This window comes from Delphinus delphis, chromosome 19 (genome assembly GCF_949987515.2).
Source record: "Delphinus delphis chromosome 19, mDelDel1.2, whole genome shotgun sequence".
NCBI classification, from domain to species: domain Eukaryota; kingdom Metazoa; phylum Chordata; class Mammalia; order Artiodactyla; family Delphinidae; genus Delphinus; species Delphinus delphis.
In genome coordinates, this window is record NC_082701.1 from 53242832 (window position 1) to 53268990 (window position 26159).

Consider the following 26159-nt stretch of genomic DNA (forward strand, 5'->3'; position numbering starts at 1 on the left):
ATACGAAAGGAACTGTGTATATTCACAAAATTCATAGTGTTATATGGGAGATGCAAATACGATGAAAGTGTATTTTGAACATTACTTTAAAAAAAATTGAAACATTACAGTCTTTTAAGCACAGAATCAGGCATTACTTGGAGGATGGGTAGGTCCTATATAGAAGTTGGAAATAAATCTGTTTCTTCATGTCTGACTAATAGTTATACTAACGGAGGTATAAAAACCATAAATATACCAGAAAACTGAAATCCTTTATTTGTATTTCACTGACCCTTAAAATAAATTTTACTTTAATTGCTTTAATATCAACTAGATTTTTTTTTCTTTACCCTCTAAATCTTGATAGAGAATTTCTGACTATCCAGTGGCCATTATGTAAAACAAAAAACATGCCTATCTCCTTTAACAAATATTTATAAAATACTTAATATCGTATTAAAGGCTATAAAAATAGGCAAACTACCAGACTCATTTTCACTCTACTAATACTTTTTGAGTCAAATATTTCCTAAACCTCATGAAACTGTCTCCACTCTGGAGTTTGATGCTAGCATATGTAAAAGAGTTGCCGTCCAGATGCTCTAAGACAGCACCGACCGACAGAATATAATGTGAGCCACATAAGTAATTTGAAATATTTTAGCAGTCACATTTGAAAAAGTAAATAGAAATAGATAAAATTAATTTTAATTATGTATTTTATTTACCCCAATACATCTAACATATTATTTTAACATGTAATCAATATAAAAATATTTTACATTCTTTTTTATACTAAGTCTGTAAAATCTAGTGTATATTTTATACTTATAATCCATCCATTTGGACACTAAATTTTCATTGGAAATACTTGGTCCGTATTTAGACATAAAATTTGCAGCTGAAGCAGTAGATTCACATATCCAAGTTGTTCCAAACATACTTAAAACAAGTGTTCCAAACACACTTATAAGTTTTCTCATAACTGAATTGATGTTTTTAAATAAAAATGAAAAAATTCAAACTTCTTCAGTGTACATTTCAAGCGCTCAATACAACATGCAGCTAGTGGCCACCAGACTGCACAGCTCTGAAATGGTCTTCTCTACAGGGCTACTTTTGACATTAAAAATATGTGTCTAGATTTTGGTCTTATTTTTCATTTAAAATGTAATTAATATTCTCTCTCTCCTTCTTTTTGGTCCCACATTCCTTTATTCTAGCTAACTTTCTTTCCAAGACATGCTTGTTCACTTGGTTCATCTGGAGTCCTCATTTAATTCACAGCACTGTACCAGTTCAGTATACTGAGGTTAGTTCAGGGGTACAGCCCTCTCCTGAACTCTTTCTATCATTATCCAAACCCTGCTTCCCTCTATGTTATCAGGTGCAGCCCTTTGTCAGCTCTTTATATTTTGAATGCTCTCATATTATCTCGGTTATAAACCTTGCAACTATATAAATAAGTAGGAGGTCTGGTAGTAACCCTATTTTATAGATAAAGAATTATCCATGGGAGGTTTACACATTTGCCCAAGTCACATGGATAGTAACGTAGCTGAGTTAGAATTCATATTTCTGAACTTTTGTGTTTTGCCTTTTCCACTACACTGTGACACAACAGAATGTCAGACTCCTTCTCTTACTAGTCCCTTCCAGTCCTGTGTTGTAGGCAGCCTAACTTAGGATTTTGTAAAAAAATCATCTCTAGTATTAAATTACCTGAAATAAATTCCTAGGAAACTGGCATGTTACAATCATGTTTACAAAAAATTGTAAACTCTCATTTTAAGAACAGGATTCTTCATTTAAATTACTGTCTTGCAGTGAGTTGGCCAGGAGGACCGCATCTCCTTGTTTATATATACATAGACCCATGAGATAAATGGGAAAAGAGCAACTATGATAGCAATAGCCAACTGAATTCTTCCACCAACTGGATTCCTATAAAGACACACAAAAATTATTATAAATAACAATCCAATAAAAATTATGAATTGCTTTGGTAACGAATATGAAGATTGATTTTACTAAAACACATCATTACATTTTTGTACGGTCTTTTTAATTTTTTAAATTGAAATATAATTCTTATTTCTGCATTTATAATTCTGCATTTCAGTGACCTCAGTTGAAGGTCACTGATAAAGCAATGTTAAAATGGATCTTTACATAATGATTTTTGTGTCCTGTTTAAGAAAACTTTTCTTCCCCAAGGTCTTAAGGATACTAGATTATCTTCTCTAAAAGTTTTATTGTTTTGCTTTTCACATTAGATCTATAATCCACCTAGAACTGATTTTTGTGAAAGTTTTAAGGTGTAGGGGTTGTTTCACTTTTTTCCATATGGATATTCAATTGCTCCAGCACTATTTATTGAAAAGATTGCCTTCCTTTGCTACCCTGGAGTGCCACCATTGTCCTAAGTAAAGGCCATATACATACATACATACATACATATATATATATATATATGATCTGTTTCTAGATTCTGTTGTTTCATTCATTTATTTTTCCAGTATGGGTTTATCTTATACTGCCATAGGATAATTATTTAGGTGTTCTTTATTTTAATATTGAGGTCTTTAATTTCTCCCATAATGTTTTATAGTTTTGTATGCAGAGATTTTGCACATCTCTGCTAGATTTATTCCTGGGGAGTTGATTTTTTGATGCTATAAATGATAACTTTTTGTTTTTATCATTTTCTGTTACTTGCTGATAAGAATAGTTGATTTTAGTATATTGACCTAGTATCCAGCCATCATGCTAAACTCACTTATTTGAATAACTTTTTAGATGTTTAGAAATTTTCTACATATGTGATTTTGTCATCTGTGAATAAGGAAAATTTAATTTTGCCTTTCCAATCCTTGGGGGCTTTTATTTCTTTTTCTCGCCTTACTGTACTGGCTAGGACAAGAGATAGAACAGTGTTGAGTAGAACTAGTGGCAACAGTGGCTACTTCTCATTCCTGATCTCAGAGGAAAAGTTTTCAGCTGCTCACCATTAAGTATCATGCTGTGGTATAGATACCCTTTAACAGGGTAAGTTCCTTTTTAAATCAATTTTTATGAGCTTTTATCATGAATGGATGTTGAATTTTATCAAATGCTCTTTTTGTATAGGCTGAGAAGATAGTTTATTTTCTTCTTTCATTCTGTTAATGTAGTGAAAAACACTGGTTGGTTTCCAAATGTTAAACTAACTGTATTCCTAGAATAAACACAACTTGGTGGCTGGGTCATGAATTGCAGGACTTGATTTGCTAATGTTTTTTATTTTTTGCTAATATTTTGTTTAGGGTTTTTCCATCTGTGGTCATGAGTGAGATTGCTGTGTAACTTCCTTTTTCTTTCGTTTTTTTTGGTTGGGGGGTGGGTAATGTTCTTGTCAACTTTTGGTGTCCAGATTTTTCTGCCCTCATAAAATAAACTGGAAAATATTTCTTTTTCTGTTCTCTGGAAGAGTCTGTTGAAGGTTGGCATTATTCCTTCCTTAAATGTTAGGTAGAATTCTGCAGTTATGCCATTTGGTCTAGGGTTTTCTTTTAAGAAAAGTTTATATTATACCCTCAATTTCTTTAATAGTTATGAGACCGTTCTGAGTATTTCTTCTTGTGTCAGTTCTGGTAAATTGTATCTTTCAAGGAATTTGTCCATTTCATCTACATTTTCAAATTTATTGGGAAAAAGTTGTTCATAATATCCTCTTATGATTTTTGCAGTGTCTGTTACATGGGTAAATATCTTTGTCTTTTTCATCCGAGATTAGTTATTTTTGTGCCATCCTTTCCTTGCTCTCACTTTAATTATTTTTCCCTTTTTAGCCTTGCCAGGGTTCATCAGTGTTATTAATCATTTCAGAGAATGAATATTTGTCCCTCTTACTCCTTTATTTTTTAATGCTGATTTTTTCCTTTCATTGGTTTCTGCTTTTATATTTATTTTCTTGTTTTTTTGGGCTTAATTTACTGTTCTTTTACTAACTTCTTGAACTGGAGAGTTCCTAACTTCTTCGAAGCTTACCTCATTGACTTTCAGCCTGCCTAGTTTTTGTTTTGTTTTGTTTTGTTTTAATATATGTATTTAATGCTATAATATATGTATATGTATATTAAATATACATATTTAATATATGTATATAATGCTAAGCATGCGTTTTACCCACATCCCACAAATTTTAATATGTAGTCGTCTCCTTATCATTCAGTTCAAAATATTTTCTAATTTTCATTGTGATGTGTTCCAAATGTTATTTGGAAATACATTTCCTAATTTCCAAACATACAGTGGTTGTCTGATTATTATTTTTGTTAATGATTTCTAGCTTAGTTGCACTGTGGTCAAAGAACGTACTCTATAAGATTTCAGTTCTTTGAAATTTGTTGGAACTTATTTCATGGCTCAACATAAAGTCTTTTTGCAAATATTCAACGTTTACTTGAAAAAAAAAAGTGGATTCTGCCATTCTTGGTGCTGGTATTCTATATATGTCCTTTAGGTCAAGTTTCTTATTGTGTAGCTCAAATTTTCTATATCTTTATTGATTTTTTAAATCTTCTTGTTCTGTTAGTAACTGAAAGAAGTGTATTAAAGTCTCCCAAAATGATTGTCAATTTTTTAGTTTTTCTTTTTCGTTCTGTCCATTTTTATTTTATCTATTTTGAGGCTATGTTATTAGTTATGTATGCTTTTTAATAAGTGGTGTTGAGATCAGCAGAGAGCCAAAAAGGAAAAAGATAATATTGGATCCGTTCTTTTTGCTGTTACACTAGGATAAACTCTAAATCGGTCAAAGATTTAAATGTAAAAATGAAACCATACATGTATTAGAAGAAAACTTAGGTAAGTTACTTACAACCTGAGAGGAAGGAAAGTTTACCTAACTATGACTCCAGATCCAGAAGCAATAAGGGAATGGACCGATAAATTTGGTCACATTAAAAAAAATTTTTTTTTTCATGGCAAAGTGTACTTTGCATAAGCAAAGTAAAAGGACAATAAGAAACTGCAAAATAAATTTTTCAGATTATATCACAGACAGAGGGTTAATAGCCCTAGTATGTAAAGAGCTTCTAAAAGTAGAGAAGACCAACAACCTTAGAAATTGGTTAAACCTATACTCTCAGAGATGAACCAATATTTATAGAAAAAAAAATGCAAATGGCTCTTAATCATATGAAAATATGCTTACCTTTGCTCCTAATAAGAGAAATACAAATGAAAACTACCCATTTCTCAACTATCCAATTAGTAAAAATTCAAAAATTTGACAATACACTTTGTTGGCACTATTTTGAATCACAAAAGATTGGATACAACCTGAACAGTAGAGGACTGGATGAATATACTGTGGACCTATCAGCAGAATAAGGAAAGTCTTTATATACCACAGGGTGATCTCCAGGATGTAGTAAGGGGAAATCAAGAATACAGTTGTGTATAATATGCTACCACTTAGCTAAGACAAGCAGGAATACCAATGAATGTACGTATTTGCTCCATTAAGAAACCATGGAAGGGGGCTTCCCTGGTGGTGCAGTGGTTGAGAGTCCGCCTGCCGATGCAGGGGACGCGGGTTCGTGCCCCGGTCCGGGAGGATCCTGCATGCCGCGGAGCGGCTGGGCCCGTGAGCCATGGCCTCTGAGCCTGTGCGTCCAGAGCCTGTGCTCCGCAACGGGAGAGGCCACAACAGTGAGAGGCCCGTGTACCGCAAAAAAAAAATAGAAACCATGGAAGGATGAACCATAAAGTTGAAAAAAGTTTCACCTATAGAGAAAGGGAGGACATAGGGTTGGGAGATAGAGAAGTTAGAGTTCTTTGAAGGTACTCTGTCTTGTAGATTTGACTTTGGAACCACGTAGATGTTTTATATAATTATAAAACAAAATTAATATATTTTTAATAAAGTATCCCTAGAAATTGAAAGTAAAATGAAATAAATGAACTTAACTGTCTATTCACTTGGTGGGATTAGCACACAGTTACTATTCCAAGTAATTTGAATGTACATCCCTTAGAGAGATGTTCCCTAGAAACAGCAACACAAAATACCTATTTTCAGTAATTATATTGTTATTCTGAGATTGTGTTTGTATTGTGGGATGAGTCAGATGAGTTATGTTGAGGTCACTGAGACTAGAGATTTTTTGACATGATTAAAAGTAAATACAGATTTAAGATTGCTGATAAGGTCAGATGAAAACTTGTGTTCCTGAATTTGAATTCTAGGATCGATATGAACTCATAAGGGATTTTATCTTTAACTATATACGTAAAAAAAATATATATATATCTCTTTATATATGTAATACACACACATATACATATGTGTATATATATATATATTTATGACACACATACATATATATACATACCTATGCACACATAACGTGAATTTTCCTAGTTCTGCCCACTAAAAGAACCCAACTCAACCCAGTAGCAGTGAGCACCATTTGTGCCCAGAATGTGACCTCTAAATACCATTATTACCTACTGAAAGTAATGAGGGCTTTTTGGAAAAATGGTTGATTCCAGGTCTGGGGCATAAAATGTATAATCTTAGCTTGGAACATTTTGTCATACCAGAAAGCAAGGAAGCAATCAACGTTTACTAGGGTCGTGTCAAACAGAGTTCTGGTGCCAACCTGCATAAGTGCCCCTGGTCAAAGATGAGACAGTTTCAGCAACTGCCATGGACTGAGAAACATCAAATATCTTGAAATCCATGACTTTATAATGGTATTATTAAATAAACAAAACTATTGGTCACTTTTGGAAGGTGCCCAGGCAAGAAAAACTCATTATTCTGAAAACTGGTGAATTAAGAGAGTCAACTCCTTTTCCTCTTATGATCTGTGTCTGAGTAGTCCAAGAATTGATAAGTGGAAGTTTTCCAGATAATAATCAAGGACTGGTATACTTAGATTATGACCATTTTGCAACTCAAATGAATTAGTGGATTTAGGCAGTGATCATCAAAGATTTTATATTAACATTAAAGAGAAACAGCTAGGTGTTATGCACATTATGATGGAAGTACATAACACCACCCATGAAGTGGTCTTGCTTAGTGATGATGATGGTAAGAAGAAGAAGAAGGAGAAGGAGGAGAAGAAGAAGACGACCAGAATCTGGCCAAGTTTCTAGATCTTACCACCAATTTATAGGAAACATGAAGCACAGAGGAACAAGCATTCATAATACAATTGTGAAAATATAAACATTGGCTGGAAAACTCATAATACTGAGGAATTACTGTTTTACTTTTTGTGTGTGATGATGGTGGAGTGGTTATTTTTTAAGTGCTTATCTTTTAGAGATACATACTGAAATATATAAAACATAAAACAACATGTTGTTTGAGATTTATTTCAGAATAATTAGGACAGTGATAGATGATACAAGATTGGATATATAATGATAGTTGTTGGAGCTGGGTGATGAGTACATCTGATTCATTATATTAGTCTCTGCTTTTGAATGTGTTTGAATATTTCAAAATAAAAAATTAAAGCAGAATTTTTTTTAATTGCCAAAAAGTCCTCCTTTTTTCTAATGCTGACCTTAAAATCTACTTTTTAAAATTAAACTATCTATACTGGCTTCCGTTTTATTGGTGCTTGTATAGTATGTTTTTTCTATCTTTTGACTTTCAGTGTTTCTGTATATTTGTGTTCTCTTTTGTAAGCAGTGTTTAGTTTTTAATCTTTTATCCATTTTGAAAATCTTTATTGGAATATTTGGAACAATTACATTTAATGTAGTTTCTCATATATTTGAGTTTAATTCTCTGTCTTAACATCTGCTTCTTATTTTCCCCATCTGTTCTTTTTCTCTTCTCCTTTCCTGCCTTCTGTACTCCTTTTCTTTCAGTGGTTACCCTAAGGATTACCACATGAATCCTTGACTTATCAAAATCTAATATAAATTGATACTTTTACCCTTCCCAGATAATTCAAGGACCTTAGAGCACTTTAGCCCCATTTATACCCTTCCAGCTTATATGCTACGGTTGTCATGTATTTTTTTTTCTATTATTGTTTTATAAAGTTAATATTCACTTACATGTACCCACAGTTTTATATTTTGTTTGCTATTCACTTTTTCCTAAATATCCAAGGATCCTTTTCAGATCACTTTCCTTCTCTCTGGAGAATAGACTGGCAACTACCTGTGATGACACAGGAAACTGTGGTATTCATAAAAGTATGAATGATCATGAAACACTGAACCAACTCTTGTTAGCTTCCCTTGCGAAAAGGAAAGATTTCTCTCAAAAGATTCCTGTTTCCAGTTGTGTCAATATTCTCACTTACCTACTTGATCTGACCAACCTTAAACGCATCTGATTTTAACAGTTGAGTTGAAAACTTACTTTGATGAGCTGTGGCACAGGCTCAGCCATGCTGTGATAATCACCAGACCAAAGAGCTCCCTATAAAATAGCATAGATTTCATATTTTGAAGTGGCTGCGAAGTGTCATTTTCTCCCTGACACTTGATTCTGCTGACTGTCTGATGACTTCCTCCAAGATATATAGCATGTACAAAATATTTTCACGTCTAACCATGACTCATAAATTACTTTTTTCAGACCTTTTAAAGCCCTATATGAAAATAAATTTCATCTTATGAGGCAGATAAGAACTTCATGACTGTTCCCCAATTTATAGGTGAACAGAGAAACAACAACAAAAAACAAACAAAAACATATATAAATCACTTACTTCATGTCACGGGGAGGAATACCACAACCAAGAAGACAATCCCAGATTTGATCAGGCACTCTTTTCACATTGTGTTAGAGGGGTCACTGTTAGGCAGGTTGAGCTCAAATCAGTAATTTAAGCACAGATTGCAGGAGACTGGGTCACGTCTTAGTGGAGTGGAATGACTTGTAGTGTGAGTCTAATGATTTTGGGGTGGGTATATGCTTCTAGAAATATGTGTTAAAAGGTTGTATCTTTTACATAGCGTAGAAAATAATAGTATTTGGCCAAATACCACCAGAAGCCCCCACTTGGATTTCACTGTGCCTCATGGGCTTCAGGTTGGTGGAGGTGATTGAAACCATTTGGTCCACATTCCCATCAACTGACCCAACCTGATGTAGTTTTCCAAAGATAAGGGCCTATAATGTAGCAGCACCTCACCAGTGGGACTTAAGCTACAGGTCTCTCAATTTTGGTGTTGGCAGACGTTACCAGTGGGATAGAAAGGAAAGGAGGGGGGCTATTCGTGAGACCAGGGAGTCAAGGGTGGGAGGAAGCAAAGGAGGAGGTGATAAAACAAGAGCCAATGGTGGTGACAAAAGGAGGAGAGGACATGAGATATATAAGGGCAAGGCTGGCAGAGGCTGACCTCTGATGGGGCTGATCACACGTGTAAATGAGATTCTGGCTTGAACCAGGACTGAATCCAAAGGCTGATGGAGTTTTCACCTCATTAGACTGGACTGAATGTTACTGTACGTGATCCTTGCTCGTTACAAGGGGGTCAGGGTCCAACTGCCCGACGATAATATAATGCAACGTGTAGCAGTGATCACAGGTTTGGTAGGCAGTGCTGGCTTTGAATGCTGGCTCTATCATTTCCTCAGTTTCTTCAGCTTATAAAGGAGATAATATCTTCCCTGCTCCTTATGGTGTTGGGGGAATTAAATCATCGTCATGCACAGATAAGGTGTCATAAAGGAACAGATTTCTCAGTTCTTCCCCACCCCTTCCAAAGAGCAAAAAATCACTGCTCACCTGCCTTCTTCCTCATGCAAGATGTTCTGTTTTGTATGAAGCAAGAGGTTGTACGCCAAGCCAACAGCCCACACGATACAGAAGAATATGTGTATTGCAGAGACACTCTTCCAAATAAAGTTACCTAAAAACAGATATCCTGGTGCTGTTAATCGTGGAATCACGTCCCAGAGAAAAATGGTCTCTTTGTATTGTTTTGCCATAATCTGCCTTCAAGTAAAGCATTCAGAAAAGGCTGGCGTTTTTTTGTTTCAACTTGCCCTCAAATCAAAAGGTTAAAACAGAGGTTAAAACAGTATTTATAAACTTAAGTGGACATTTATTATTTTGATTGTCCAGCATCTCCCCTTCCTATGATGACGACCCTTATTTTTTCTGGGGATCCACCCTTCCCACACTCCTGGTCTATGTGTCCCAGACAACTGGACCTTAGTGAGGTCAATCAATGTATTCCATCCCCTCAGTGACAGTGATTTGTCTCAGGATGAACAGATAACGAATCAGGGCCAACAACTCCATTCTGAGCTTTTGTGGAGCTATCAGGGAAGTGGCTTCTAGATTCTGTTGGACCCAGCATGGTGAAGCTGTGACCTTTGTGTGGCAGGGCTACCATGTGGAGCCCAGGGCTGAAGTGCAGTAGATGTGGAACTAAGACTGCAGACAAATTTAAGTTCTGAGCTGCCACCAGTGCCTGAAGCCAGCACCATCCCAGCCTTTTCAGTAAAGGATCCCAGTACATCTCCCTTCATCTTATAGGCCATTTGAGTTGTTTGTTCCTTGCTTGCAACTAATGGAGTCCTAACTGATACACCTTGAAGATGTAAACAGAGATCTAGGGGCCTTGTACAAGGAGCCCGAGCATCTGGGGGATGGGAGTTTTCCCCACCCAGGTGGGAATCATTAGTCTTTATTCTAAGGCCCTGAGAATTTTCAAGCCCCACTAGTAGAAGCTGATTTAAAGAAAGTGACAAATAACCTGCCAGACTAACATTCCCCATTAATAAGAGAATGTTAGTAAACAATGTAAAAAAAAATTTTTTTCTGCTCTAAGACACTGTTTCATAGAATGAAACTGTCTAACTAAGGTTTACTGAGTTTTTAGGGCCATAAAAGGTGAAGCAGCTACATTTTGCCCCTAACTGAGGTAGGTGGCCTGTGGGCAATACAAACCGCTATTTTAAGTGAATTTTTTATATGTATACTCACCTGGGATATACATGTAAGGAATCCAAGGAGCAGGTTACAAAACAAACATATGATAAAGCCTCTGTGTTAGAGCCATTCACTGGCTCAACAAACATTAGGTACCTGCCATATTCCTGGCCATGTTTAAGCTAGACTTGGGCAAAGATGGGTTAGACATGATCCTTTCAAGGGGCTTACAGCCTAGATGGAGGAAACATATATAAAAGTGTGCAAGAAATTGCTGGAGTTACTGTGATGGTACGTAAGGAGATTAGAGAGAGCAACATGTATCAGTGAAAAATCTAAAGATTTGTTATAGACATTATAGACAGTTTCTCTACAAAAGTAGCAGTTCAGATCCATAGGCGTTAAATGAATTCAAAATCAGAAAGTGACTAATGGGAGTGGTACTGGGAGAAGAACTGTATAGAGTAAATGCATAATAGACAATGATGCACCACTAAGTATGGAGACAAGGTTAGCAGTTTGATTGTTGCCCATCTTCCATTAGCTTGGTGGCTTAAGAAGTCAACGCGGTGACTGAAGCCCTTCTCTCTCAGGGGCTAAACGGCATAACTGCTGTACCGCATCAGTATGAGATCCTGGGTTCCAAATTGATAAAGACTGTCTTAGTATGGCACGGCCTTATCAAGTTTTCCTGAAGATGGGTGAGGACGATCTAGATTGGCATTCGCCTCCTCTTATGATCAGAAGGGAGAAGAGAGACGTGGAGAGCTCCAGTTTTCTCCTGGGCGTTGGCAGATAGACTGTCGTCATTGAAAGGAAATCAGATTTGCTGTATCTCCATTCAGAATCCAAGGTTCATACCTGTGACAAGAGGGTTAAGTCCAACAAGCAGGGTCAGACCGGCAGGAACTGTATACACAACCTGTTAGCAGAAAAAGAGGAAATTATATGGGTTAAGAAGGATGCCCAAAAAGAGAAAAAAAAAAAAGAAAAAAAAAAAAGAAAGAAGGATGCCCAGTATAGGAGGTGTTCAGAGATGTGTAGGGAGTAAAGAAAGATGACAGCAGTGGCCACCACACTCCGTGACTTACCTCTAGCTTTCAGTAGCAGCTGAGGAAGTGGTGACCTCTGCCTTATGGCATTTACCGTGTCAGGCTGTAATTCTATCTGCCTTCCTCCTAGACTGTAGGCTATTCCAGGAAAGACTTCTCCATCTTCAAGCTCTAGCATTGAGCAGAGTTTTGGTCTCAAGACACAGTGACCTCCTAATCTCTCGCAAGCAACATCCATGCCTAAATGGCCTTTCCCTACTTTTCAAAAAATGCTCTTAGAAAAGCAGGGCAGGGGCAGCCATAATTAGCCACATGGCCCTGCTGGGTCTAGCTCCATGGACCATCCAGCCCCATAGTCCATCTCTGCGAGTGAGACCACATAAAGGTTATGACAGTGTACAGATCAGATGTGCCCAATAAGATCAGGCCCTTCATTTTGGAAACTGTTGTAAGTTGCTTTGGAGTTGGGAAGGCTGGCCCCGAAGAGGCCCTATTTTCAAGCCTCGTTCACGGCAAGCAGGCAGATTCTGGAAAAACCTATTGTGTGGTGTGGGCAGAGGGCAAGTAGGGGGTGGTAGGTTTATAAGAAGCGTGGGGCCTCCCCAGAGATGTAGCTGCTTAACATCAACTGTGATGCTTAGTTAGAAACCTTTAGTTTATAAGGAAGTTGTCAGAGCTGAACATTTTAAGTGATTTGCTGTCACTATGAAAACATGTCTGTCTTGACCCTGGGGAGAGAAAGCATCTGGATTACAGACCATGTTCATCCTTCCTACTCCATCCCAAATGATGACTAGAATATCAGCCAGTATCAGCATTTGCAAGGACAGTCACACTGCCGAGGGTTAGACCAAACTTTAGTGTGCATATGAATTACCTGAAGATCTTACTAAAATGCAGATCTGATCCCAGAGGTCTGGGGTAGGGCCCTAGATTCTGCTTTTCTAACAAGCACCCAGGGGATACTGGGGCTGTTGTTCCAAGGGCCACTTTTAGAGCAGTAAGGGGTTAGTTTCCCCCTAGTGAAGAACTACATGACTTAGCTACTGAGGGAGAGAGAAACAGAGACATCGAGACAGACAGAAGTTAAACACATACACATCATGCAGTATTTAATTGTGCTCTCCATAAGAAATGTTTGGCAGAGATTTTTAAATGTGCATTCAAATGTATCAGATATCTGTGATTAATAGATTAAGGGGTCTGAGCACTTATGTATGAGTGCTCACCAAGCAGAATGGATCCCAGACCATAAGCCATGTTAGGGGCTTCTTGGGAAACATTTCCTCCCTGATGAAAGGGAGAAAAGCACAGGAGGAAAACTGGTTTTGCCTCCTGCCTTGTTTCTTCCTACTTGGGATGCTCTTGTCTGGGCATGAGATGTTTGGAGCTGCAGCAGCCATTCTGTAAATATGAGAGGATTTATCACCCACCCATTGAGGACTGGCAGAGAAGCAAGACAGAAAGCCCAGGTCCTTGATGACACTGTTGACCATTAAGCACCTGCCTCTAGACTTCTTGTGAGATGGTCTGTATTTTTATAACCTGATGCTAGTCAGATTTTCTATTATTTGCTCTTGTATGCATCCTGATACAAGTATCCTCCATAAGCAAGATGTGGTAGGGAACATGGAAATCAGTCAGGTACAGTACAGCCCCCAATGCCCGGTAACATATAATTGATTCATCTGTGCCTTTATTGTTTTATTCACTCAAGAATCAGTATGGGAAGAACTGCCATAGAAAGGTTCTATGCTAGGTTCCCTAAGGACCAGCAAGAAGAGGGAACTGGCCTCTGACCCCTGGGAGCTGGCATATACAGAGCCAACTCTAATGCAAAGCAGAATGAGTTAGTGGTACAGTAAAGGTTCAAAGGAAGGATGGTTGGAACTTATGGGAAAGAGGCAGAGAGATTTTGCAGGTGAGATAGCATTTGAGATAGACCTGGAAGCTTGAGTAGAGTCTGACATACAGGAATTCTCAGGGCAAGGCAAGAAGTGGACTGGGCTTCCCAGACCAAGTTGGGAAGGTGGGTTAGGGCCGTATTGTGGTGGGCCTGGAATGCCAAGTTGGGAGTTTCAACTTAGACATTTTGGGAAATGACAAAAGTTTTTGAAGCAGGAAGCAATATATGGGGAGTATTATAGGAATGGAAGATATTAGAGGCAGCTCGAAGAGTTAGGAAGGACCCACAAGGGTCCGTGTGGGAGGAATGGAGGGCTAAACTGGGGGTGAGGGAGGATGTCTTTGGGGGCCTGGTGTTTATTATTATTCATATTACATCATCCAAGCATGAGGTGAAGGGTAAAATGTGCCGATACCGTACAGATAAGCAATTAGACCTACATTGTTTTTTGTTGAATTGCTTTGTTCTTTGTTTTCTGAGGGGATCTCAAAGACAGTGGTAAGAAACAGAGATGTTAGAGATGGCTGAGGTTTTGAGCAAGGATGGCTCAGAATGACTGCTGATAACAGAAATGGTGAGTCAGAAGGAAGAGTGGGCATTGGAGGGAAAGATGCTGGGTAGGACCTTGTTTGTATCTGAGGAGCCACTGTAACGTACAGGTGGACAGATGTAGCAGTCGTTTGGAACTTCGGCATTAAGCTGGATATTTGGAACTGCAGGAGAAATAGCATTTGGAACTAAGGACATGGATCATAGTGCTGAGGAAGAGTCAGGGGCATGTGAATCTGGAGAGTAAGAATATCAGAATGTGGTTATATTTATAACCATATATATATAATATATATTACATTATATATAATTCCAAATGCTTTCACTTGTTGTTACTCTATACACAGTCAACATTATTCCAAAGCCTAAAATCATCTCATCAGTGATATTGTACAGTATTGTATATCTGTATTGAAAGAACCGAAATTTAGATATTTCCAAAAATGTGTGGAATGAACTCCCCCTCCTCTAAATGATTCAATCAGAGCATTGGTTCAATGTATACTGTAGGTTTTATGGGCTTTAATTACTTTTTATGAATGTAACTCACTGAATTAGCAGAACCACATAACTCAAGCCTGCCATTTTCTCGTCAAATGTTTGTTGGAGTTTCTGGATAGAAATTCATGAGGATTGGTTCACTTAACCTTGAGAGGTCTGTTCTGTGTCTTCAGAAAAGTGTCCTCAGTTGGCCCATTTTATTCAAAGGGAATACTGCTGAAAGGCACCTCTATATCTGGACAATTCTGACTACTCAATCTGATCCTTCTCCTAATATTTTAGGAAAAAGCACTTACTAAGGATTTGATTTCTAAGTTTTTAAGTAGACGAAGCAGGGAGGAGGGCAAATAGATAAACCTGCGTGTTTCACGCAGCCCCACAATTCTTTCAGGTGTGGGAAGGCAGCTCCTACTCACCATCCACACTTCTGCATCTGGATCATTTACCTGGAATGCCAAAACGTCAGCATTAGCGACATGCTGTCATGTTCCATTCCAGCATTTGGTCTGCTCTTTATTCAGTTCAGTCATTTTCTAAACGCTGCAGTAGGGACCGAGGATACAAGGAGGAGTATGACATAGCGTGTAGCCGATGGTGACGGGGAAGGGGCTTCTGGCTGAACCCAGCACCTGGTTTGAACACACAGCCACACCTACCTATTTGTAAAGAAGGGCACAGGGGGTCCACAAAGGGCGAGCCAAGCCCAGAATGGGTGTCTTAAGCGCCCTCCAGTCTCAAGGAATGAGGAAAGCTATCACAAAGGGGCCCCAAAGCAGGCTTGGAAGGATAATTAGCTGCAAAGGGTTTTTGCTCTGCTTCCTCTCCTAGGCCGTGAGTTCAGCCTCGCCCCCAGGCTGCGTTTTTAGAAAGGTGCCAGGGCCGCTTCTGCTCAGGTCCCTGCAAAGGGACACGCGCCGAACCAGTTCCTTCCAGCATGTGAGCAAACGCGACCATATGATCACACCTGTCTCAGCTGGAGCCAGAGTGCGGGTTCCGGGATCACCAACCCTGGCTCCAGCCCTCCCCGTACAGGGCCGGCTCCTGCGACCCCGCCGGCCGCTCGGCCTACACCGCACGGGGCCTGGGGCGGAGCTCGGAGCCCGGGGTCCCGCCGCCCGCCGCCCGGCCCGGGGCGCTGACCTGCACGAAGGCCGCCAGCGCGAAGAAGGCGCCCATGAGCCAGTTGCAGGCGCGCCACAGACCCGGCGCCCCGCGCCCGGCCGCAGGCGCCATTGTCGGGCGGCGCGGTCCACGCCGCGGCCCCTCCTTCCGCCCGGCCCGATCCCCGGAAGGCCCTCGGTCGTCCGGTCCCGGGGCCACTGGCCGGCGCGCGCCCGGGTGGGAGGGGCGCCGGTCGGGCCTTCCTGTGGGCCCGCATTCGCTCCTCGTCAAACGTAGAGAGGCGTAGGTATCTGCCCATTTCTCAGACTCGGAGAGTGAGTGACGGAGCGCCGGGGAGGCTGGTTCAGCGTCGCACAGCTCGTCCTTGGGGGCAGGAAGTCGCATTTGAACCCAAAAAGGTGCAACTCCAATGCCAGTTTTCACTAAAGCTGCCTTCTTCACATTTAAAAAACATCAGAGGAAATTAAAGGGGAGGGAAGGAGGGAGGAAAGAAGGAAAGAGAAAAATAGAGGCGTGTGTGTGTGTGTATGCGTGTGTATGCGTACGCGCTTTCTGGTAAGTGTTTATGCATTTCTTTCCAAAGCTCAGAAACTTTCAAAGCCCTGTAAGCATTATGGTAATCTCTTAGAGTGACGACAGTTACATTAGCATCTCATACAGCTCACAGCTTTTCTTAAGACAGCCTAGTTTATCTTCATGGGCTTTTATTATCAGAGGTATTTACATATTATACATATTTACAATTCTTTCTCACCACCAAAACCAACAAATTCTCCACACGCGTTGCTCATGAATTTCTTATGAACCAAAGACACTTGAAATATTCACTTTTCTCTCCTCACTTGTTTTATGGTCTTTTTCTGTTTTGTAATTTACCCTTCTGATTACTTCTTCCCGGGGCTCATTTACACATCCATAGGCCTCATCATTTTTGCTGTTCTAAAGAGTCTTTATCATTTCAAATCATGAGCCTGTTCTCCTGTGCTCCACTCCTTTTCGCTAAATCTCCTAAAACTCTTTAGGAATTTTTTTTTTCTTTCTCTGTTTCATTCCTTTCAAATAATGCTTATTTCAAGAACGTTGTCTGCCGGATGCCTGGCCCCGTGCTTGGTGCAGGGACCATGAAAGGGACTTGCTGTACGCTCTCCGGGATAGTTTGGAAATGGGGTCTTTAAAGAGATAATTAAGTTAAAATGGGGTCATGTGGGTGGGCCCTTATCCAATATGACTGGTGTCCGAGAAGAGATTTACACACAGACGTATACAGAGGAAAGACCACGTGAGGACACAGCGAGAAGACCACCGTCTGCAAGCCAAGGAGAGAGGCCTCAGGAGACACCAACCCTGCTGACGCCCTGATCTTGCCCTCCCATCCTCCAGAATTATGGTCAGAAAACAGGTGTTTGTTGCTTCAGTCCCCCAGTCTGTGGTACTTTGTTATGGCAGTCCTAGCAAAGTAATACAGGAAGTGATCATTGCCAACCAAACGGAGGTGTGGGTGGCAAGGAGAGAATGGTGTGAAAATGCTTTGTAAACTTGTGTGCTGTGCAACTCCCCTGCAGTTTATATTTTTCAGTGTTGTCTGGGGCATTCATGGTCACTGTGTGGACAGGTGTTGTTTTTGCTGGCGCAGGGTTCATTCCCCTTCTTATAGGATCAGCATCCCAGTTACTGGGGAAGGACCCAGCTCCCACTGTCAGGGCATGTATACCAGGAGGGCTGGCGTGCTGGCGCCTTTCCAGAGATGGGCAGGTGACCGTGGCCTGCCGGTTGGCGTAGCCCATCCTCCTGACCACAGCGATTGGGTCTGGGATGATATGTGATGCAGGTTGCCCAGATTCAGTCCTGTGCTGGAGGGAGGGTTGCCAGATAAAATACAGGAAGCCTAGTTACATTTGAACTTCAGATCAACAAGGAATAATTTTTCAGTATAAGTGTGTCCTAAAGATTTGCTAAATCCGGTAACCCTAGCTGGACCATTAAAGAGAAGCTTTCTTTTTGCTGAGGGTGTTGAACTGGTAGCATGTAAGCTGGAGCTGCCAGGAGAAGGCTTTTTCGGAGGGTGAGCTCAGGTAGAGGAAGCAGAGCTCAGAGGGAAGGAAGGCAGGAACCTGGTAACATGGCGTGAGCGAGGCTCTGGGTCCAGCCCCGCCGACCGCTGGGCACGGCCTCACCACCCTTCAGCAGCTTTGTGAGCCATCTCAGCCCCTTCCTCACACACAAGCCTGTGTGAGTCCGCTTTCTGTCACTCACGACATAGAATGATGACTTGTAAAATCACGATTCAGTAGTTGGGCCGTTGCTTGAAATCCTCTAAATCCTCCCACTGCATGTTTGTCCGGATTTTGCAAACATAGGCTCAGCCTGAAAAGTCGTGAGAAATAAGTTTAAGTGAATCCAGTATCCCAGAGAGCTCTGCTTGGGAGCTCACTCCATTTCCCTTTTTAACTGCGGTGTCACACGCTGCGGGGATGAGGAGGTTTGGAAGGGACCGGGGGCCTGTCAACGCTGGCCTCCCCCTGCCGAAAGGGCGGCACGCGGGACCTTCATCCTGCCAGGCTGCTCCCGGGCTGCCAGGTCAGTGGCAGCGTCATGAGAGCAGTCAGAGCCACTGGCGCCAGGCAAGGGGGACTCGCTTCTCCACCAGAACCCGACAGTGCCTGGGTGGCATGCGGACGTCTGTCCTCTGAGAACTTGGAACTAGAGGTGCTTGCTTGAGCGTGGGTGTTGGTGATGGCCACCAGATGATGTGTTTGGGGACAGGGATGCTGGAATAAGAGTCATGCCCCGTGCCCGATGTTGCCCGTCCACCTCCCTCTGTCCACCACCCGGCTCAGCAAGGTTCCCCCTCGCATAGTCTGCTGGTTCTGTGTTGGGGAGGAGCTGGGGTGGGGAGGGGTTTGGAATAGGACAGCAGAGGGACTCTGCCTGGGCTGTACCGGCTGCTCCTAAGGTCTCTGAACTCAGACATGCACCTCACCAGGGCAGGGATTGATTTGCTTCTGCCAAACCCATCTGGTCTCCGTGAAGGACTCAGGTTTCTCCTGTTAGCAAAACGTAGACCATATCATGAAAGCCCTAAGTTTACTCGTATCGATTAACACTGAAAGACACCTGGCTCAAACAACGTTCCTCGAAATCCTGGCCGTCCCCTTACACCTCCAGTAGGAGAATGTGTACTGGTTCAAGGCACCCTCCATGTGTTTCCCTTCATCACTGTGTCCCTCAATGAGTGAAGCACTCATTGAGTCATTTATTTCATCTGTTCACTGAACATTTATACAGGCCTTAACTACGTTCAGGCACTGAGCTGATAACTGATTACGTCACCGTGAACAGAAGAGATACAGGCCTTGCTCTGTAGAGCTTACAGACCTCACAGGAATCACCCAAACAGTCAGGTGGTCCCAGCAGTTCGAGCTGTGAAGGAAAAGCCAGGGCCGCTCGGGGAGATGTGTCAACGAGGGGAATCGGACCTCTATCAGGGGCTTCGAGAAACTGTCTGGGGAGATGACTTTTGGGCGTGGCCTGAAAGATGAAGGGGTGAATGCGGTGATACTGGCCCTGAGCTCTCCAGGGCTGGCATGGGCATGTGTGGACACAGAGGAGGCTGGAGAGGTGCCGCCTCGGGAGGTTGGCTTATCCCTGGTGTTGGGAGAGCCCAGAGCAGCAGGGGGCTTGGCTCTGAGGTCCCTGCAGGAGACCAGGAAAGACGCCATGCAGCACGGATGAGCCACCTCGATGGGGTAGAACCACAGGGCTGGGTGTGGGGACATAGTTAAGAGTTTGGGCCTCATGGCTGAGGACTGGCTGCAGGAGGAGGTGGACTCACCTTGGCACCTGCCCGTGTAGGGACCCCTCCTCCCTGTTTCCCTGGCTCCGTGCGGTTTCCGTGGAAGGTCAGGGCTTGTTAGCAGTTTATCTCCCCATGTGGGGATGAGAGTCCTCCTCTCCTGCTTCTTTTTACACTTCGCTTTTGTTGCTTTTATAGCACTTCTTAGTTTTTACCTTGCACTGATTGTTACGTGTGTACGTGTGTTGTCCACACTCCTGGACTGTCCCACAAATGGCAGGAGAAAAGGACTATAACTTACCTACTTTTATTCCCCTCCCACAGTACCTGGCATACCTGGATACCAATGGTATCCAACAGTGAGTGGGGATGCCTTGAGGCATTGTAAGAATATTGCTGAAAGTTGGGTTTGGTGGGAGTGGGGAGTGTGTACTAGTTTACAGGTATTGGGCCTGCTGGGTTAGGCAATAGTCTAAGCACTTTGTCTAGATTAAGTCATTTCATGTCCACAACAGGTCAATTAGGTAGATATTGAATTGATGAAGAAATGGATGGATGAATGAATGGATGAAGAAACTGAGGCATAGACTAGCTTTTAAATACACTGGTTGAGAAAGACCCCAGCTCTCTGACCTGCCAGTCAGAATTGGGTTCTATGGGTTCATGGAAGCAGCGAGCAAGGTAGGCCCAAAGCTCTCCCACCCGTGAGGGAGAAGCATTTCACTGAGTAGTTGCTCCTAACTAGAGCTGGGAGAGGGAGGCTTTGAGGGGTCATCCATAGACACAGGCTGGAGGGGCAGTCCTTCAGGGCCTGCTTTGATGCCAGCTTGCTTATCTCTTAGCTATTTTCAAGACCAGAGGGATTTTCCACGCAAACCTTGACTTTTAGAGGCTGATTAGATGAAGCTGTATTCGGAGGTAGGAAAAGGTGAGTGTCTTTGCAGCCCCCTTCTTCTCCAATCCTGACTCTCTGAGTTTGGACCGGGCTGAGAACTGTGGGTGTCCACAAGGTGGCGGGCTTCTGCTTCCAACAACTGCCGGGAGGAGGGCACAGTGGGCCGGCCGTGCTCCCCTTGGCTCCACCTGCGTGGCTGTGATGTAGCCTTTCTGGGTGGGTATGATGTTGGTATCAGCCTGAGGTGAAGAGGTACAAACAGAACTTTGTACCAGGAAATAACGTGGGTCCCAGCAGGGGTGTTGCTGACCTGGAGCTGAGCTTTGCTGTGTCCTGGCAGAGCTTCAAACTGTTTGCCATCCCAGGATTCCAGGAAAATCAGATATGCTTAAAGAGAGCCATCGCTTCTAATGTCGGAGCGTTCCAAAAGTAAATAATAATGACAATAGCTATCAATTATTGAGTATTTACCGTGAGCCCGGCTGCTGCCCTTTCAACATCTTAACAGTCACCACAAATTGTGCATTTCTGACCCTAAACTCGTCTTCTTCCTCTATCTCACAGGGCCCACCCCTCAGGCTTCCCTCCCTCCACGAGTGGCATTGTCCCCTTTTCAGTGACTCTTTGCGTTTCTTGCATACGGCTGCCTTAGCAAATGATCACCAAACTGGTGGCTTAACACCACAGACATTTATTCTCTCACAGTTCTGGAGATCAGAAGTTCAAAATCGAGGTGTCAGCAGGGAGTGTGTCATTTCTTGCCTCTTCCAGCTTTGGGGGCCCCTTGTGGCCACTTTACTCCAGGCTCTGCCCCTTTACCTTGCCTTCTCGGTGTCTGTCTTCTCCCTTCTGTCTCTTATAAGGAGACTTGTCCTTGGACTTGGGCTCACCTGGGGAACGCAGGATCATCTCATCTCGAGATCTTCAGTTATATCTGCAGGACCCTTTTTCTAAAAAGTCACATCCACAGACTCCAGGGGCTGGAACGTGGATGGCCCTTTTTGGGGGCCACCATTCAGCTCACTGCACCCACAGGAACCTAGGAGTTACCCTTGACACCTTCCTTCCCCTCCCTCCTCATTTGATCCACCACTGGTTCTGATAGACTCTTCTGTCCAGGGTCCCTTCACCTTCATTGCCAACAGCTAGTCCAAGCCGATGGCATTTCCTCCCTAACCTCCTGACTGGTTTCCCGGCACCCACCCTGCTGTGGACTGAATTGCCCCCCGCCCTTCATGTATTGAAGCTCTAACCCCCAATGTGACTGCCTTGGGAGAAAGTGCCTTTAAGGAGATAGTTACGGTTAAATGAGGTCATAAATAGAGTCATAAGGGTGGGGCCCTAATCTGATGGGACTGGGTCCCTTTAAGAAGAGGAAGAGATGTCAGAGATCTTGCCGTCTCTGTGCACGCACAGTGGTCACAGTGGCCATGTGAGGACAGGGCGGAAAGCTGCCGTCTACGAGCCAGAAAGAGAGACCTCCCAGAGACCAACCCTGGTGGCACCTCCATCTTGGACTCCCATCTCCAGGACTGCGAGAAGATGCGTTTCTGCTACTTCAGCCCCCGAGCAGCCCCAGCAGGCTCTGAGCTTCCTCGCACTCGGGCTCTGCATAAGACACATCTCAAACTTCTGCTTGCAGACCCGCCTCCCTGTCCCTTCCTCAAATTGATGCAGGCAGTTCTGAGCATGAGGGATGGAACAGTAAACAGTCTTGTGTGACGCTGACAGCCCCGCCGCCCTGGCTGCCGATGGCTCTGAGGGTAAAGCCCTGCATTTGGAACACGGTCCAGGAAGACCAGCCTGTCGCCTCTATGCATGCCCTGTCCGCCTCCTTCCCCACTCCTGCCACGCGCAGCACCTCCTGCACACAGCCTTCCTTGGCTTCTCCAGTGGGCAGTTCCCGCCTGGAAGGCTCCCCTCTGCCCGCCTCTCTCTGGCTCCTACACCACTCTCAGCGCCTTGAGCGACCCTGTCACGTGCCCTCAGCAACTGTCACAGCTCCCCTTGCAGCACCGATAACAATGCAGTTAAACAATTAATTATGCAGTTAGTTGTTTGGTGTTGCCCACCAGACTGAAAGCACTATGAGGTCTGGGCCTGTTTTTGTTTCCTGTTGTTTTCCCCGCGTTTAGCGAAGTCACAATAGCAGGCACTTGTTAACTACTGCTGTACATGAGTGAGCACAGGAGTGAACACACGGCTCTAATCCTAGTAAGCATCTCACTTCCTTTAGATATTTCTATTTCCAGTGTTCAGCTATGAGAAGTAGGGCACAGTGTGGCTCAGTAACTGACCTGAGGGCTCCCAGTTAGAACAGCTGGAGCTGAACTTGGAAACCAGAGCTTTCTGATTTCACAGACAAGGCTCTTCACGGCCATGACTCAGACCCAGTCTGCTTCAGATGATGAGTGGATTCTTAACATCCTAACTAGAAATTCATTAAAGGATAATTTCCTTTATTAAAATAATCATTGCAGTCAGCAGGAGGATGGATAAACAATCTGTTATAGTCATTAATGGAATACGAGTAGCAAGAAAGGGAAGAGGATTACCAATAACACGCTATTGCATTGACGAATTGCAAAAACGTTATGCTGAGCTAAACAAGCCAGACACGGAGAGTACACGCTCTAGGATTCTATTTATGTGAAATTCTGGAAAAGTCAAAGTCATCTATGGTGAAAAACATCAGATCAGCGGTTGCCTCTGGGGTGGGGGTGGGAACCGACTGGGAAAGGGCATGAGGGAACTTTCTGGGGTGATGATGATGTTTTGTATCTCAGTAGAGGTTTCACTTACCCAGGTGTGTATGCATTTGTCCAAATTCAGCATATGTATGCATGAGATGTGTTAACTTCTCTGTTTGCAAACTTTATCTAAAAAAAAAAAAACTCAAGCAAATATTGAACTCTAGTTAATGATATACACACCAAAGTGTTTAGAGATGGAGTGTACTAACATCTGCCTCTTACTCCAAAATGTGTCAGAAAATAAGATCGATTGATAATGGACAGAGGGATGAATAGATGGATAGATGTGGGATAAAGCAAGTAGAAAAAATGTTAAATGTAGACTCTAGGTGGTGGTATATGGGTGGTCACTGCACAATACTTTCAACTTTGATCTGTGTTTGAAAATTTTCATAATGAGCTGTCAAAAAAAATAACATAAGCTGAAAAAATGTATTTCAAAAGTAGCTAATGTTTGCTGGAATCGATAAGACAATCCAAAGATGCAGGACTAGAAAATTAATCATTGTCGTTTTGCATCAGTTTCAAGGGAATGATAAGCAAGGAGGCACAGAGAAGGGGCGGGGAAAGTTGGGACCAGGTGGGACCGAATTTTGGCAGGACCTGGGAGAGGAGACTGCGGGTGGGATTCTCCTCAGGCTAGAGTGGCTATAGAATTGAGACTGTAGTATAGACAGCAGCCACCTCCTCCCCTGGTCATCAAGGGTGGCAGAGTTAGCCCTCAACACTTGCTCACCTATGGTCCAGTTAGAAACAATGACATTTTTAAGATGTCATCTTAAAGTTAAGCTGAGAGAAAGTCTAGTAAGTTTTAGGAGTAAAAACAATGAAAATGAAATGCCAGGCTCATGTTTTGAACCGGATCAAGCTACTTTCTAGAAGGACTGCACGCTGACAGTACCCCATTTGCAGTAAATTCAAGGCTGCCTTCTCAGGGGCCGCGGATTGAGGAGCCTGGGTGGCTGGGGTGTGATGACTTTGATGGTAGAACGGATACCTCCGCGTGCCAATCCTGTCCCCACCACTCACTGATTATGTGGCCCTGGGCGCATTACTCAGCCTCTCCTGGCCTGTCTTGTCAGTTCCAAAGTCTATCCCCGGTTTTCTGTTGCTCCATTTACCAGCAGCTTTGGACATGGCTGATCAGGCCCTTCTTGAAATACTCATTTCCTGCGGGCAGGGGCCACCTGTCTCTCTTAGGTCCCTCTCAGCCTTCCTGGGCACTCTTTCTCAGCCTCCTCTGCCTGATCGTCATCTTCACACATCGAACTACCCCCGGCTCAGTCTTCAGCCCTCTCTGCTCTCTCTGCACCCAGCCCCGACGTGCGATAACCCGTGTGAAGCCAAATCCTCCATCCCTCTCCACGGGCTCCTTCCGTTTGGAAGTGGCACCACCAGCTCTCCCAGTTCTTCAAGCCAGACTCCTTGGAGTCGTCCTCGACTTATTGTTCTCTCCTGTACTTAATTCAGCAGCAAATCCTATTGCTTCCGCTTCTGAATCCACCCTCCTCTCCACCCTTGGGGTCATCACTAATGTCTGTCACCCGGATGATTGCATTTGCAGCCTCACTGATGCCTCAGCTTCCGCTCTTGTCCTAAACTCTATTTTCCCCACGGTAGCTAGAACCATTCTTTAAAAAAATATCAAGATTCTCCCCATCTCAAAACTCTCCGATGATACCAGAATAAAGGCCCATGTCTGCATCCTTCCTACATGGCCCTTGACCTCCCTGGTCTCGTGTTTTACCCTTTCCCCTTTGCTCATTCTGCACCATGCCTACTGACTTCCCAGCTTCCTCCAACAAATCAATCAGCTGTCACCTTTCTTGATGCTATTTCCTCCACTTGGACTGTCCTTCCCTCTCCTATGGATTGATCTTTCACTGCCTTTAGGGTTCTCTCAAATTGCATCCTATCCTAAAGATTGTACTACTACTCTATCAGAAATGGCATCCTTCTTCACTTTCTATCCCTTTACTCGGCTTTCTTTTTCTTCTAAGCACTTCTCATTGCTTGATATTCTGTGTTTATTTACTCATTTTTAAATGACCTGTCTCTTCCTACTTGAATGTGAGCCCAGTGAGAACATAGGCTTTATGTATTTTACCCATCACTGTATCCCCAACGCCTCAAACAGAGCCTGGCACACAGTAGTTTGCCAATAAAGAACTGTAGGATGAATGAACAAGTGAAGAGATGCCCAGCTCTGTGCTGGCCTGGAAAATGCACCCACAGAATGATTTTCTTTCTTTCTATTTTTAACCTTTTATTTTATATTGGAGTATAGTCGATTAACAATGTTGTGATAGTTTCAGGTGCACAGCAAAGCAACTCGGCCATACATATCCATTCTCCCCCAGACTCCCCTCCCATCCAGGCTGCCACATAACACTGAGCAGAGTTCTCTGTGCTATACAGGTGGTCCTTGTTGGTTATCCATTTAAAATATAGCAGTGTGTACATGTTAATCCTAAACTCCCTAACTATCCCTCCCCCCCACCCTTCCCCCCTGGTAACCATAATTTTGTTCTCTAAGTCTGTGAGTCTGTTTCACCCACAGAATGATTTTCGTTGCCATAATGATGGTCCTTTATGGAGAAAAAGGACAATTTGTGGGGAAGGTCCCGATTCTGGTCCCAAAGTTGGGAGCTAAGTGTAAAAAATCCATAATCCCTTGGGCAGGTTCCTTACGGGTATGG

General features: G+C 42.8%; 2 protein-coding genes across 4 annotated transcripts in view; one reads left to right on the forward strand and one right to left on the reverse strand.

The window, feature by feature from the left end:
* ADPRM (ADP-ribose/CDP-alcohol diphosphatase, manganese dependent) overlaps positions 1 to 26159 on the forward strand; it is a 390622-nt gene that overhangs the window by 13117 nt on the left and 351346 nt on the right. The window lies entirely within an intron of this gene.
* Positions 867 to 16418, reverse strand: TMEM220 (transmembrane protein 220). Of its 2 annotated transcripts, XM_059997162.1 has the most exons (6): positions 16038 to 16418; positions 15314 to 15343; positions 11751 to 11811; positions 9738 to 9861; positions 8363 to 8422; positions 867 to 1926 (listed from the first exon to the last, which is right to left on the reverse strand). In XM_059997162.1, the coding sequence occupies exons 1-6, from the start codon at positions 16401 to 16403 to the stop codon at positions 1791 to 1793; spliced, it is 777 nt and encodes a 258-aa protein (XP_059853145.1). In that variant the 5' UTR covers positions 16404 to 16418; the 3' UTR covers positions 867 to 1790. The 2 variants fall into 2 exon arrangements, with proteins under 2 accessions (XP_059853145.1, XP_059853146.1); XM_059997163.1 differs by lacking the exon at positions 15314 to 15343.